At 40.3% G+C, this 15,154-nt stretch overlaps 2 protein-coding genes across 2 annotated transcripts in view; both read left to right on the top strand.

Moving 5' to 3' along the window:
- Positions 1–5,081, top strand: part of T265_09595 (hypothetical protein) — a gene marked incomplete at both ends in the record, with an annotated part of 64,055 nt that extends 58,974 nt beyond the window's left edge. The window contains one exon of the mRNA XM_009175710.1: positions 5,010–5,081. Coding sequence (XP_009173974.1) covers positions 5,010–5,081 — 72 coding nt within the window. The remainder of the gene's footprint in view (positions 1–5,009) is intronic.
- A 279-nt stretch (positions 5,082–5,360) lies between these two features.
- T265_09594 (hypothetical protein) overlaps positions 5,361–15,154 on the top strand; it is a gene marked incomplete at both ends in the record, with an annotated part of 27,977 nt that continues 18,183 nt past the window's right edge. The window contains one exon of the mRNA XM_009175709.1: positions 5,361–6,545. Within this exon, the coding sequence (XP_009173973.1) occupies positions 5,361–6,545 (1,185 nt within the window). The remainder of the gene's footprint in view (positions 6,546–15,154) is intronic.

Below are 15,154 nucleotides of genomic sequence, written 5' to 3'. Positions count from 1 at the left end.
GGACCGTGGGATTGATAATTTTCTAATGCAATACAGGAACGCCGTCCATTCCGTTAATGGGAAGAGTCCCGCGCTTCTATTTAAATCTCGTTCGTTGGGTACAAGTCTTGACTGTGCCAAAACGGCTGATGTTACATTTTTCAAGGGTAATGATTTACGACCTGCTACAGGAATAGTACTTTCATCAAATGGCAAACGAATGGTCACATTTCTCGATTTAGATGATCTCTCTTGCCACCGAAGACACATTGACCAGGTTGAGTTCAATAATAGAGGTCAGTCTGTTAACGGCACTCCTGCTGTTTCAAATACTAATGAGTCCTCTGTAGGTGATCTTATGGCATCTGAACAAAACGTATCTGAAGAACACACAACCTGTGAAGAGTCTGAAGTTTCCATTCCGAGAAGATCCGAAAGATTGCGGTCAAGATTACTACTGGACTATAAACATCCACACGCTCATTCAAGGTGTGGCGGATATGATGAACATGACTGATACTCTATTCGTTGCTCTATTCATTATCCTCTTGCTTTAATATTCCATATGCTGTACATATTCGCCAATTCGAATACATACGTGCTCGTTTTTACGCTTCGCTGAATTCTGGATTTCTAGTTCCTCTGGTTATACCGATATACGTACGAAACTCAATTCTCACAGACCTCCAGCATGAAACGTGTAACGACTGCTCGGAATCTTTACCGTTCATCATCTTTAGTTATCTCCATTGGCTAACTCATTGCTTCGTCATATTATTATACCCCAGTATCCTTGTCGTCAGTATTTCAGGTCTCAGAATGACGTTGCTTTCGAACGTTACATTTGATTTGCATCGTGAGACTAGAGCATCCCATCCTATAGTGTCATCAAATACCACTATGATACTTGAAACTCCATAAAAATCGTGGTTATTTGGAATGTGTATTAGATCCTTTACAACGAGAGAATATCCTAGCCTTAAGGTTAGACATAAGCATTCATAAAGCATTCATAACTTCGGCCATGGCTCTGTAAGTTAGTGTGGGATTAAACCAAATTGCCGAAGGGATACGTTTGCAGCTACGATACCCTCACCTTTATTGGATGTACATGTAAGTATTCCTCAAAATCAGTCTTATCAGGATACCCCTCGTAAGCACGTAGTAATATCATGTTCGTAGCCAATATACACCTACAGGAAACTCACACCCGAATGCTAGTGTCGATTGTTCTGCTCTCACGGCGAAATTACATGCACATGAAAATTAAAAACTTGTGGGCATAGAAACTTAAACCAATGCAGCCGCCTGCAAACCTTAGGACCTCAGTCACTTCTAGAGAGGAAGAATTGAGAAAAAATCGGGAAAGCCCACGGAACTTTCTATGACTGCCTTGATTCCTTAGTACAGATTGTCAAATGGTGAACCAAAAACGGCCGGATTTCGTGTGGAAGATGGCAACAAGAAACAGAAACATCGAGCATATTTTCAGCAAGTGGCTGTCGTCCAATTCTTTTTCTTTGTATTTTTGGACCTCAACTTTAGCCTTTTCGAAGAAACTCAGTGCTAACTATGAGCCAGTAGAAAGTTTGGGAACCCAAAAACCATTTCCAAATATAGAAGGCGGCCAATGTGAGCATTTGCATAGCCCCTTCTGCTTCATACTCCCATTGCTCTTGCAGACTTATAAGATTTGAAAATGCGTTTCCACTGCGTTCTGTTAACTTTATCTATTTGAAATTTCACGATTATAGTCTTTTAGAATTTCCCTAAATCCTCTGAATATATGGAATCGCTCATTGGCAACTCGTTAATTAGATTAAGTGGCTTGGTTTCCGTATGTGACTTTCAATCCCAACTATTACGCATTTGTTTTGTCAGACTGCCTTGGATTGATCTGGTGTAACTCAAAAGTGAACCATTTGGTTGGATTAACCTAGTGATAAATGTAGAACAATTGGACAGTAGTCGCACTAGTCACATGGTTCAGCCTATCAGAACGCTTGCTTGGTGGCATGTGTTCAGCAACTTTAAGCGAATGACACCGTATGGAATTTCTCACGTAGTTTGCGTAACACTGGCAAACAAAGTAGTGGACTAGGGTTAATGAGTCAACAAATAACACATCAACCTCCATGATGGTATTAGGTAGTGGGCCGCTACTTGAATGTGCTCTCATTTGCGCAGTAGCTTTTCATAAAGAAAATCACTCACAAGATCGCTGAAAACTCTTCGATAGCCCACGACTGGTTTCATCCTACTTGGGGCTCATTAGGAAGGCACAGTCCCAGAGTTTGTAAAGTAATCAAGTGTTGTAAGATTCTTCTCAGCTGAGTGAATGCTGGGATTTGAATTGCTTTTCAATCGTCTTATATGCCTCAGCAAGAGGTTCTGCAGTATCAGGGCTTTTTCAGTAAGGCGCAAAGTTACATCTACTTTGCCGCCGAAAAAAATTTTGCAAGCCTTTTTAGGCAGACGATTAACAGTGTTTCGTTTACATTCCGTGTTGACCAGATTGTGGACGTATTTCTATCGACCAAACCAAAGGTGATTCCTCTATGCCTTCTTCTAAAAGTTGCTACATTGTTTTCATGTAAGTGCTACATTCTGAAAGTGAAAACTACCATAAGCTTTCTATTCCGAGTTAAATGGCGGTGCGCTATGCGCTGAATTAAAAGTCAGAGCACATCTTCGACTCTGCTGTTTGTGTAGTGCTTGAGCTACTGCATTGATAACATGCGAGCAAATTTTTAGCAACCATTTTATTTCATCTTTATTTGAGAATACTTTGGGGTGATGGAACGCAGAGGATATTTTACAAATAAATTCAGGAAAGTACTGATATCAATGCACAAGCATAAGTTAATCGCATGAACAAGGTTAACGTCCTGCGAATGATATTTTGGCGTACAAAAAAAAACTTTTTTGAGCTTAATTTTCACAACTCTCTGCCTTTGGGGTCTGCGGCTATTTTCTGTGTATCTGTTTGCTGCATTAAGCGAAATTGGCGCTAAGGATGATACTGATTTTTTGGAAATCGATTCAGTTTATAATTGTTTACATTGACGAAGTAGAACAAGTAGAACATAAGGCTGATGGATACTCGACGACTGCGCCTACCTGATGAGTCAAGAAAGACGAAACCAGTCGTGGGCTGTTGAAGAGTTTTCAGCAACCTTATGAGTAGCTTCCTTTATCAAAACAGTGGCGTTTTTGAAGGCTGGGATATATATATAGACGCTAATGCATAACATGGACTTTTCATCAGGTGGTGTTTGAATCAAGCGCTCAACCGCATGAAATCAGGTAATGGTGCACAATCACCAGAGTAGTTTAGATTTTAGGGTGCAATTTGATAAATAATCCTATTCCGATTAAAAGACCAAGGATGAACCTTTTTATGTCATTATCCATCAAAACCAGCCGGAGGACAACCGAAGCATCCCAATGCTTTCCTTGCATGAAGTACGGAAGGAATCATCACAACACATAATCGATTTTACTAAAATGTGTTTTGAGTTCCACAGCCACACCACTTTCCTGTTTCTTTTCACTTTGTCTTTACGCATTTGTGTTACTGCATCTTTGAAAGTGGTAATTGTTAAGCAAGAAATGTTTACAACTGACTCAACGCCGATGGCCACATTAAGTTAGCATCAAAAGAAAAAGTGATGTCTTAGGCATACTAATATTTTCCACGGTAAAATGCACTTAGTTTGAATCGTATACCGCGTAAATTCCAGCCATCACATTCCTCCGTGTGAAGATTGAATAGGAACAAATGTATCATCACTTATGGAAGTTGTTTTTTGTTTGCCGTTTGTCGTGCCAAATTAACGGGAAAACAGTAGCGGCACTCATATGCTCGAATCACACCGGAAACTGAATCGTCACTCCCAAAAGTGTTGCCTTTCAACAGCTCGTGAGATGATGAAATTTCGTTTCATTTTCACTGCCACCCATACAAAAGGGGCTTGGAGGCAAATGGTATACTGAGAGTAAAGAAGGAAATGCGTGGTCATGTAGCATGAGGGCGAGGTGGGATTATTATCGCAGCAAAATGGAATTATGATTCAGCTAATCAGTCGAAATCAGTGAAGCGTGACTGCATGTACGAGCAACAAGATGGCTTTTCGTTAATTCGCTCGACTGATAACTTTTATCAAACAGCTCTTCCTGTACTTTTATGTTAGTCATTTACCAAGTTCGTATGAGGTAGGTTGCGGCACCATTTATGTCACCATTACTAATATTACGGGGTTTTTGTTGGTGAAATTTCTCCTAATTTGATTCATCCAGGTGCTCACTTTGTGCCAAATCAAATAAACATTGTGACGCAGCTTGAGCTCCAAATGTTTTCGCTATTCATTCACACCTTTAGTGTAGTTGAGTCGACAGTGTAGCTATTTCTTGTAGTTGAAAACATGATAACCAGTGGTTGAAATGTGCCCCCCGAACCATTTTGTCTACATTTTCAGGCAAAGGTATGTTTTCGGTATATATATATATATATATCGCAGATTAGGATCGGTGGTACGGTCAACGATAAGTATCTTTATACGGGGTTCAACTTTGAGTTTCTCCATTTTCTGTTCGGAATCCGGCAAAATTCAAGCGCACAGCAGCAAACGTCACAACCCGTCTATCTGGATACGGTTTCAAACAATCTAGGCAATGAATTAGCTCGTGTTTTTATAGGATTTAGTAAAAATGTCACGTGGGAATGAGAACTCAGAAAAGGTTCATCTCTACATCAACTTGATCAGAACGTAAGACAATGACAAATTCTATCGCAAGGTACATCGAAAGACTAAAAAATTGAATACTTGCCACAGTACCAAACAAATAGTTCTTTTCTAACCTCTTATTCGTCATAAAAATATAGCAACGCAAAAATACCTGGAGAAAACTGATCTAGGTGAATGCAAACTTAGTAGAATTCGTTACAAAAAGCAACTCACGTCAAAGACCCTTATACGGCCATTTGGTTTTCAGCTAATCGGTATTGTCAAATCTTTTGCTGTTCTCAGGCAACATTGCAATCTTCCCGGTACGCTTTAACCAATGAGAATCTTGCAAAACCAATGCGCAATATTTATTGATTTGCGTCAGTGCACCAAAATATCTCCTTACTTGACTTAACCAGGCAAACTGAAAATGCACTACTGTGCCATGCTAACTTAAGTTTGCAAAAAAGACTGCATGTATCCTTCTCCCACGAGAGAATTTTGTTTTCGTTTATGCGGTTACTAGGTAACATTATTCGAAAGCGAATCAGGCCTACCAATCCGACAAACATGTGTGACCAGCCAACCAGTGTGCTTTCCTGGTTAGGCTGGTGCATATAATTGGCAAAATAACAGTCAGAATGAAATGTAACAATGGGCAGTGCTCTTTCGACGGCGAAACATGATCATGAAAAGATTCAACTGACCATACTTCACTTCAATGACGTATACAACGTGGAGGAGACGACGGAAAATCCATGTGGTGGCGCTGCACGATTTGCAGGCGCACTGGCTGAGTTGCGCAGTAAAAACCCTGATCGAACTCTGGTTCTGTTTTCCGGTGATTTGCTCAGCCCTTCCTCGCTTAGCATGACTACTGAAGGAGAGCATATGGTGGATCTATTCAACCTACTGGCGGTTGACTGCTGTGTGATTGGAAACCATGATTTTGATTTCGGTATTGACAATCTTCTGTCTTGCATTCAAAAGTCCAAATTTCCCTGGCTTAATGGAAACTGTTACGATGCTTCCTCAATGGAACTACTCTGTGGACTACCACCGTGTCATATAATTGAAAGAGGTGATGTCAGAATCGGGCTGATCGGGCTGGTCGAACCGGAGTGGGTTGATACGTTAGCAGTGGTAGACCAAGGTCAAGTTGTGGTCAAAGATTTCTGCATTGAAGGACGTCGGCTGGCTAACGAATTGAAAATCAGCCATGACTGTCACGTGATAATCGCTCTAACACACATGAGATGGCAAAATGATTTGCGATTGGCCAAAGAGGTCCCAGAAATAGATCTGGTGCTCGGTGGCCACGATCACAATGCAGGCATAGAAACGGTCAAGTGCAACGACGGAACAAATCGCAAAGTTATTAAAAGTGGCACAGACTTTCGACAATTAGGCTACATCAATCTCTTTGTAGACATACAAACGAAAAACCTTAGTAAGATTGATGTAGAAATAAAGGCAATCAACAAGTCATGGAAGCCAAATGAAGAAATCGTCACATTCGTAAATCAAGTTTGTACCGCAGACAAAGAACGTATGGATCGCGTTATTGGTAAGCTCGACGTGGACTTGGATGGACGATTTGCAATGATTCGGACACAAGAGACGAATATGGGCAACTTTCTGGCTGATGTCGCACTGACCTGTGTTGAGGCGGACTGTGCGGTTATCAACTCCGGAAGCATGCGCAACGATTCAGTGATTCCTGCCGGCGATTTCACGCTGCGACAACTCAGCCTCATTTTGCCCATGCTTGATTCCGTTATTGTTCTTGATGTGACCGGAAACGATATCATGAAAGTTTTGGAAAATGGAGTTTCACAGGTAAATTCTCAGTTATCAGTGTGGAAAACGTTTCCTCTTATTCCGATTTGGATCCATTCTCATCACAGTCGCTCTTTGGGTGCATGCTAGAGTGGACCGTGCTTATCAAACCCTGGGGCATGATTATATTTGGTCATTTTGTTTCAGACAGTCTGTATGCTACCATGATGTAGCGGAATTCAAAGACAGTACTGAAAATCACTCGGGTGTCTGTCGGTTGATCATTAGAGTTCCGTGTCACCCGGATATTAGGTTATTGCACAAGTTTTAGCTGCAATTCTGGCATTAAAAACATCATTTTGAGAGCGTGGTTTTCAGTCGGTTGGCCAATATTCTTCATGGTTCTTCTGTGCTCTCACAAGGACGGACTGTAATATCAGAAGTTGTGTAATACGTCACCCTGACTAAAAATCTTTAGATTAAAGGTAAGAGTTGATTTAAATATCCACAGTTGTCAAATTACAGTAAAATTACAGTTAAATAATATATCACATCGACATCTTAAGTTTGACCATAAAACCATCTAGCTGGTCCCATAACGTATTTTGTTGATCAATTTAACTTCATGCAAAACAGCTTTTGGACGGTTGTGTCTCAAAGCCAAAATCATTAGATTTGACATTCGAGCGATGACATGTTTATAAATTTATGGGCTAACACAAAAGTACTGAAAACTGAGTGAAAATATCAAAGTGGCTGTAATTCTGTTAGACGGAATGGTCCTGTATGAGATGCTATTGGTCAGCGTTGGGTCGGTCTCCGAGTATTCCGACAAATTCCGCACATCACCCAGTTACTTGCATGTTTACTAGCTGGATAAAATAACCCATGGTTGTCTTGCGAGCGCCAGTGAAGTAGGGACTGCAAGCTAATCTGACCTATCAAATTATGGGCGTTCGATTATAATACGCACCTCTTAGAAACTCGAATATACACCTGCTTAGGTGAACAGGAAAATGTGATCGATTTGTAAAGTGGAGATGGTTCATTTGAGAGTATGATGGAAAAAACTCAGCTATTCCTGGGGCTACTCAAAGGTACCTCAGTGTGGCGGAAAAATCACACCAATTGAAGGTAACTGATAATTCCAAGGTATTGACAAAGATCAATCACCTAAAGACAGTTGTTGTGTATACTTCATCTATCAATTTTACCGAAGTAGGTGTCAGTCCTGTGGATTCTTCTAAGTAGGCAGGAGTTCACTGATCTTCTGGTGCGAAGGACGGAGCTAAGAAAACCTAATTGAAACACAACAGGCTAATCTGATTAGTGGGCCAATAAACCCGTACACAATTTTTGCAAAATTTACATTTTTACGACCCCTTGGACCTATTTTTCCAGTATGTCTTTGCTTGATATTATGATGGTAAATTTCAACAACATTCGGTGCTTTCAAATACGCAGTATCCTGGAGACAAAAATAAAACAGTATCGATTGCAGGTGGTTGCAAAATTTGGAGAATTTACGCTCAGGTCACCGTCGCATGAACGCTCGTCTTCTTGTCCTTCTGGTTATCTCACAACAAAGGTGGAAAGCACCGGATTCTAGTCTTGCTGTTATCGGAGGTCACTAGCTGTGGACATCCGCGGTCGTACCGAACATTTGACATAAGAGAAGGGTGTGTTGCCACTACACTGCAAACTCACATTGGACATACCTGAATCGTCACATCCGAGTGGCCAAACATGTTCACGCTTAAGCGATGTGACTGATCTGTCCGATGACTTGAGCGACGGCCCAGTATCTATCCTGCTTGTTTCAACCGATTGCAAGATTTTGCAATCTGGTGGNTGTACGTTTTTAGACAGGATCCTGTTTTTTGAGTGTTTCAGACGTTTTGAGGTGTCTGCATCGTCTGTGGGCTCCGACTTCTTATGGAAGTAGATGAGTACCCAACCCGGTTTGAAGCCAGCATCAAATGAGACACTTCATTATCTTGCTTTGTTAGTAGTCCATCGAAGATTTCAGATTGTACGGGCCACTAGAATCCTTTGCACGTGTTATCACCAGCTCAAAAGAGATCGGTCAGGAAGTCTGATCCAAATAATTCTATTGATAGATATCTAAATAAGTTCCAAAGGACTAAATTTTCATGGCTTTTCCAGGGAGTTTTATCCTAATATTGGACTAAAATGCATTTTAAGTTTCTGCGCTTTTGTGCGGTACATTCAGCTAAAGAACATCATGAACGAGAGATTCAGCTGCGTTTAATTTGAGTTCCCCTTTCACAACAAGCTTATTTGTTGGCCAGTTTACTCGTTGATTGCCTACAAGTTTGACGCCCACATAGAACACAAGAACAAGAACAGATTGATGAAAGTTCCAGGATTGCATCTATTCGACCAGCCCCTGTAATGGGCTGTCGGGGCTTACTTGTTAACAAATTTTCCTGTTTTAAAACGGCGCCGCAACACTTTCATCTCTTGTGATTCAGTATGAGTTCCAAACAAAACATACCAGATCATCTAGGCTTGTTTTCACATTATCTTTGATCGTTAGGGAGACCTCCCTGACACACGGGTATTAAGTAATACCACGGTATTCCACTATCTCAGAGTAATGTCCTTATGCGGTTAATCCATTTCAGGCAATGAATAATCCTTGCTGAATAGACTGACCTAAACAGAATACCAGTGTCTAATGGAACGAAATTAGCTGAACTCACGTCAATCCTGTTCAGAACATAAATGCAGAGCCGTCACTCGCACACACGGAAAGTCGCCATAAGTACGCTTTCCAGTAAACAAATGCAAGCCAGCCAAACTTTCTCCACAATTTGCCACAGAGCGAAATAGAATGCATAATCTTATAAACAGCAGTTGCACCTGGAATTTTGCACTGCAAAACACCTCATTAGATTTTAATGACTTCAGAAAGAAGATGTAGCTCTCAGACTAATAAAATGCACAGAGCTACAAGATCAGCTGTTTACACAAGGTTTGTATAAGCTATTCCGTTTGAATATAAAAAAACATGACTTTGATAATTATTTTAGCAACGGATATTCCCCCATTTTTAGTTCTTTTCTATGGCTTGGTTGACTGTCAGACAAATATCGTCCTGAAAAAAGTTCACATGATTTCTCGGTCTGCTGAGACAAGGATATCTTGGTTCGGCTTATTGACTTCCGGCTTGTTCGCTGAGTCGAGTAGTTTGATCCACAAATGTTTCTTTGAGTTTTGAGTACAGACCATATCAGTGCTCGTCAAATTACCACAAAACCGCAAAAAAGTGGACCGTCTGCGTCATACAGTTCCATTTTTAGGAAACTTACTACTAACTGCATGCTGACTACCATTCCATTCAGGCTGAAGTCAGTTTCTTTAAAGATTTCTTTTTAGTTAGAACATCCATACTAACTGTATTTTTAGTAAATGTAGGCACATAATAAACTCACTTGTTATAAAATTTCAAAGTTGGATTTCTGTTTAGTGGAATGTTCCAAGGTAACTTCAAAGTCTCTGTGCCTATCAGTACTACTATTTTAGTGCAAACTTTGACTGACAATAGAAACTGTATTTGGGGAAAAAATTTATGAAAAACTCAGTTCTTCAGAGGAGGCTTAAACAGCGATCTGATAAGCTCACGCTTCTCTATTATTCACTGAAAATCTATGTTGTCTCTTATTTTTAGCAGACAAGCTTCATTTTATTCACGTTCTAACACGCGAACGGGAAGCATAGCCATCTGTCAGAAGGCATAAAATTCTTATCAATGGTTTACTGCAAAAAATGGCTCATCAACATTTAATCTTGAAATTCAGTGTCTCTCATACACATTTTAAAGCATCCACCATGATGGAAATTTCCAGATTATAACACAAAAAACTGAATGCATCAATGAAAATTCCGTGCCAGGTGTCAGACGTTTTTGGCAGAAGGAGTAGCTTTGATGTTCTATATTGATAAGTAATTACTTGCGTTGTGACCATTGGATGAGAAGACCATAGAAACTACAACCGAATGTAGGAAAGTGAGCAGAGACTTCATAAAATTGGGGTAAAAATCATAATTGTACATAGCACGAGCAAACCAGCGCCCAAGAGGTATCCTAGGTAGCTTAAATAGCGCGGCCTTATCTCAGTATGCGATAGTTTGTTGGACCACCTCAAGTGTGCTTTTGGTCATTCTATGTGGATCTGGAATTTCGTTCAACAAAAAGCTCAAAAAGTCTTGGATGTCTATGATTGATCGCAACACCTTTTTGCACATCGTGTAGACAACATCATTCATTAAAATTCCAGTTGCCCGGGATTGGCATCAAAACCGAAAAAGCCTCTCTTTTTACTTGTGTTATAAACTTCAGTCACTGAAAGATATTTATGACTAATTTGCGGACGACTGAATAGGAGAACCTCGAAATATGAAGCTCATGTCCGTACGGCGTGTTTAGAAAGATGCTTCTAGTTTTGAACACAGTCGCTCACCTCCCCAGTACAGGATAAATGAGACGAAGGGTTCATGAGCTTCGTCACACAGATCTCCCAATCTGCATAGGTAATTCATTATTATTCTGCAGTACGGAGTAGGAGTTTCTCTCTTTTGTTGCGAATAGTGAATCTCTGTATTTCCAAAGATTTATATTTCCTGGATTCCTTAGCCTTTTTTCCATATATTGATGAAAGGTGGATCGCTCCGCTTGCACTGGTCTCGCTCACTTTGTTTTTTTTTAATTAACGAATGCCCGTCTTCTAACACTTTACTATAAAAGCTCTGTGAATACCTCTAAGATAACCACACCCACTGCACAGCGGAAGCCGATCATACAAGAGCGCTTTGGATGATGTTGAAAGACACTAACTGGTAATCCATTTGGCACCTTGAATAAGAGTGACGGAAAGTGAGAGTAATTTTTTGAATGCTTGTCCCGTTGGAAGGTGTTTGGTGGCTAGGCTCCATCTTCATGCACATTTTTCAGCTCAAACTGTGTAGTTGAACATTCTTCCCCAAAGTGCACATTTTGTGTCGGCGTTCAAATAAAGGAAAGTTATTTAACAGCAGTTGAGGGAAACTGAAGACTTTTTACTGAATTGCCATATGCCGAAGAATATCACGGATTGTTTCGGACCCGACGACACACAGACACATCCAGCAACTTCTAGCGGCAAATCCTCCTGTAGAAAAATTATTTCTTCTTATTTCATTGAAAATATCGTCCGCGGTTGATGGACAGTAAACAAAAACCCAACATGGATCAAGCCTATTTCTAGAAAAAATGCTCGCTGCATCACTTTTTCTCTGTCCCAGTAATTCGACCGCTCTTTAGACTTGTTTGTTTATCCCAACCAAAGGTTGCCGTATGGTGGCAATTTAATAGAGGTTACTCAATCGGTAATGTAGGACTCAAATTTACTATTATGCATTTAAGCAAATTCGCAACCTATGTTAGCCCATAAACTACTGTTTGATTATGATGAATAGCACTCAGCGGCATTTCAACTTTCTCTGAATTCGTCATTTAAAAGAGCAACTAGAAAGAATTCAAAATCCAGTAGGAGAAGATAAGTACTGTTTTAGGGTAAGTGTGAGTTTACTTGTGGTCTTTACAAGTGGAAATTGCTATCAGGTATGTGTCATCACTAGTTTATGAAAGGCACTGACATGCATAAGATTCTTCAGGCTAAATAAAACACCGGCGGAATTTTTCGCCTAATTTCCGGCAGTCATTTGTTTGAATAAACCAATTTTCTTTGGGTTGTTATTCCGTAACTGCTTCAACTCTTGAGATGTGGGCCATTTCCGAAGTCTGATATGCTTTTGCAATCTTTTCACTCCTTTGCTATGACAACAATTAAATGGTTCAGACGATAGAAAAATAAAGGGAGAACAGTTCACACGACAAATGAACCGTCCATTTCAATAAACCAGTCAAAACATGACTATGTGATGTGAATTCTGTAAATGGGGCGTTACATCCTGTCCAAATGCGACTTAGAGAGAACAGTTCACACGACAAGTGAACCGTCCATTTAAAGAAACTAGTCAAAACATGACCATGTGATGTGAATTCTGTAAATGAGGCGTTACATCCTGTCCAAATGCGACTTAATCACATTGCTACTCAGTCGCTTGTGAATGAACGGCTTAGGTTTTAACTACTAGCCGGAAGTTTACTAGTTCGGACTGCCACAGAGATTCGTGAGATACACATGCTGACGTTTCCCGATGGGGATCAAGCAGCTGTAAAGTGTTTATTGGCTTTTCTGCATGTATGGGTAAAATCTTCGTGGAAAGACAAACATTTTTGTGGAATAGGCTCGAGTAAACTAACCTTGATACTATTTCACGGTCTAAATAATCAGGTTGTGTCAGGTTCGATCGTGAGCTGTCTATCATTTGTTGAGGTTTGGTTGTTTTTACTGAGCAGAACGCGATCCACTTAGTTTTTTTCTAGTCGGCGGAACCAAGTCAACATCTCATATGAGACTGCCAATCACCCTTATGGTTTGCTTTGTTTACACCTGGATGTAACACTGCGGAGGTGAAGTGTTTCTTGCTGGCTTACTATAGGACTTGGTCAACACAGGAGATTTACCTTGCGAAGCCGGTGCATTGAAAATTTTTTTCGTCGATTTGACCTTGTAAGACTTGAAGACTGTAAAACCTGCTTTCCTCCTTGAGATATTATTTAGATGATGTCTACTGGGGAAAAGAAACGTAATTACTCATCGAGGTTGCTGCTTTATTTCAATCAAAATTTCGAAAAGCTGCATTCACAAGTGCGTTTTGATAGCTTATTTTTCTGAATCTTGAATATTTTGAGGAGGGAGCACAATTGCGTGATTCCTGTACAACTGTTTCAATTTTGTATCGTGCTAGTGTGCGAGAGTAGAACTGCGAAGCTTAAAAAGCGGAGCACTCCTCAGAAAAACTGTGACTCCCGAAAGATAGCTCTTGTAGCCGAATTTTCCGACCAAACTTACAAAAATTTTCGGTTACCTGTGTTTATATCTGTAATTAGGTGCCCGAAAAGATGCAGAAGGGAATTGTTTTCGCTGCTCTGACCTCGAAATCACTTTGTTCAATAAGCATGAGAATGGCGTTACCATAAGGCGGAATCACACACTTTAGTGGTTGTGTTTATTGATCCACGTCAGCTTCAGAATCACTTTGCTGGATTTACACCATCGCTGAACTTTCATCCGTTCACCAAATGGGTTTAGAAATCGGACACGGTTCACTCTGGTACATCCGAAAGCGAACAGGTGAAGGATCTCTTTTTAGGATATTCCATCACATGATGTCATTGGTTTTAGCTAAATATACACATAAATATTCGCCAAATACATTTTACCCAATTATTGACTTCCGCTCATACAAAGCATTACATAAAGTTAACAGGAAAATGTATTTATTTTGCTTTCTTGGGTTTGTTTTTCTATAAAAACGGCCGAATAAAATTCTGGTTCAAGTTACTTACTGCGGACTCTGCAGACAGCTGAAGCCTAGCAGGATAGGTCAATACAATCTGAAATTCCAATAGCTTAGGCATTCACACCAAAGGCATCGTGTAAAAATCAATCAGTACAGGAACTAACAGCTGTGTTATGAACAGCAAATACTGAGACTAACACTGGGCCTGTCGAATTTTAGTTTATGATTTGCCGCAGGGATTATGGGCTAGCGTCTGATTTAGATGGGCTATCACAGCACTCCACTGACGAGTCTTATGTCTTGAATTTAAGTCTCGCTCCCATTATCTGTCATTATGTCAGAATGTTCGGATTCTCGTTCAAACTTTTTCATGTAGCACTGGATATCGTTACAGTTTGTCTGCGTGTTATTAAACCGCGCTAGCTGGCAGCCACTTGTATCTTTAAGGTGATGACTTTACTGCTATTTCGGGGTGCGGATTTCAATATGACTTAGCATTCTGTTATTAGCTTCCAAAATTTGTTCAACCCCTAAACTTAAGTGATATTCAGCGGAGCGCTCGGACCAGCCTAAGCTGAGGCTGGTATTAGGTCTACGATTAAGAGATTGATGCTACCTTTGAATTGCTTAAACAGACAGTATCTGGATCCGCTAGTGGTATAGTTTGAAGCTCCTACATAACAATCCTCGGACAACGATATTCGCTATTGCTGGCTATTGTTGTGTGCAGTGCAGGAAATGAATTTTCCAAATCTGGATGCAATGTGACATGTTCTTAAAGTTACTAGATTCCTGTGTGGCGTCAGTTTCTGTTCTCTCGTAGGTTTACCATATCATTGCTTATAATCACATTTGTAGGGTAGAAGATTTTCTGTCAGTCATTGAGAAAACTGTAAGGGGAAAGTCTGGTGAATTTCTTTGGACGTGAAGCTTCAAAACTGTATCAGATGGTTGCTCCACACTTTTGGCAAACCTCTAGCTGCATGAAATATGCATATTTGGCCTGCCCGAAGACAAACGCATTTGACATGTACAACTGTAAACATCGAGGTATTAGCTCGGGCATTGCGATACAGCGCACCCAGACAATGCAAATCACCAGTTAACACAGTCACTGGACCCAATACACTTCACACACAGTACGTGGTCCTTGTATTTCACGCTGTTCTCTCCATTACTAGCAGAAAAGCTGCTAAAATTGACACATTTATATAATTTGTGTCAACTGTATAAAG

Source organism: Opisthorchis viverrini (assembly GCF_000715545.1).
Source record: "Opisthorchis viverrini unplaced genomic scaffold opera_v5_288, whole genome shotgun sequence".
Classification (NCBI taxonomy): domain Eukaryota; kingdom Metazoa; phylum Platyhelminthes; class Trematoda; order Opisthorchiida; family Opisthorchiidae; genus Opisthorchis; species Opisthorchis viverrini.
Note: the sequence above shows the minus strand (reverse complement) of the source record. Positions and strands in the feature narration are given on the sequence as shown.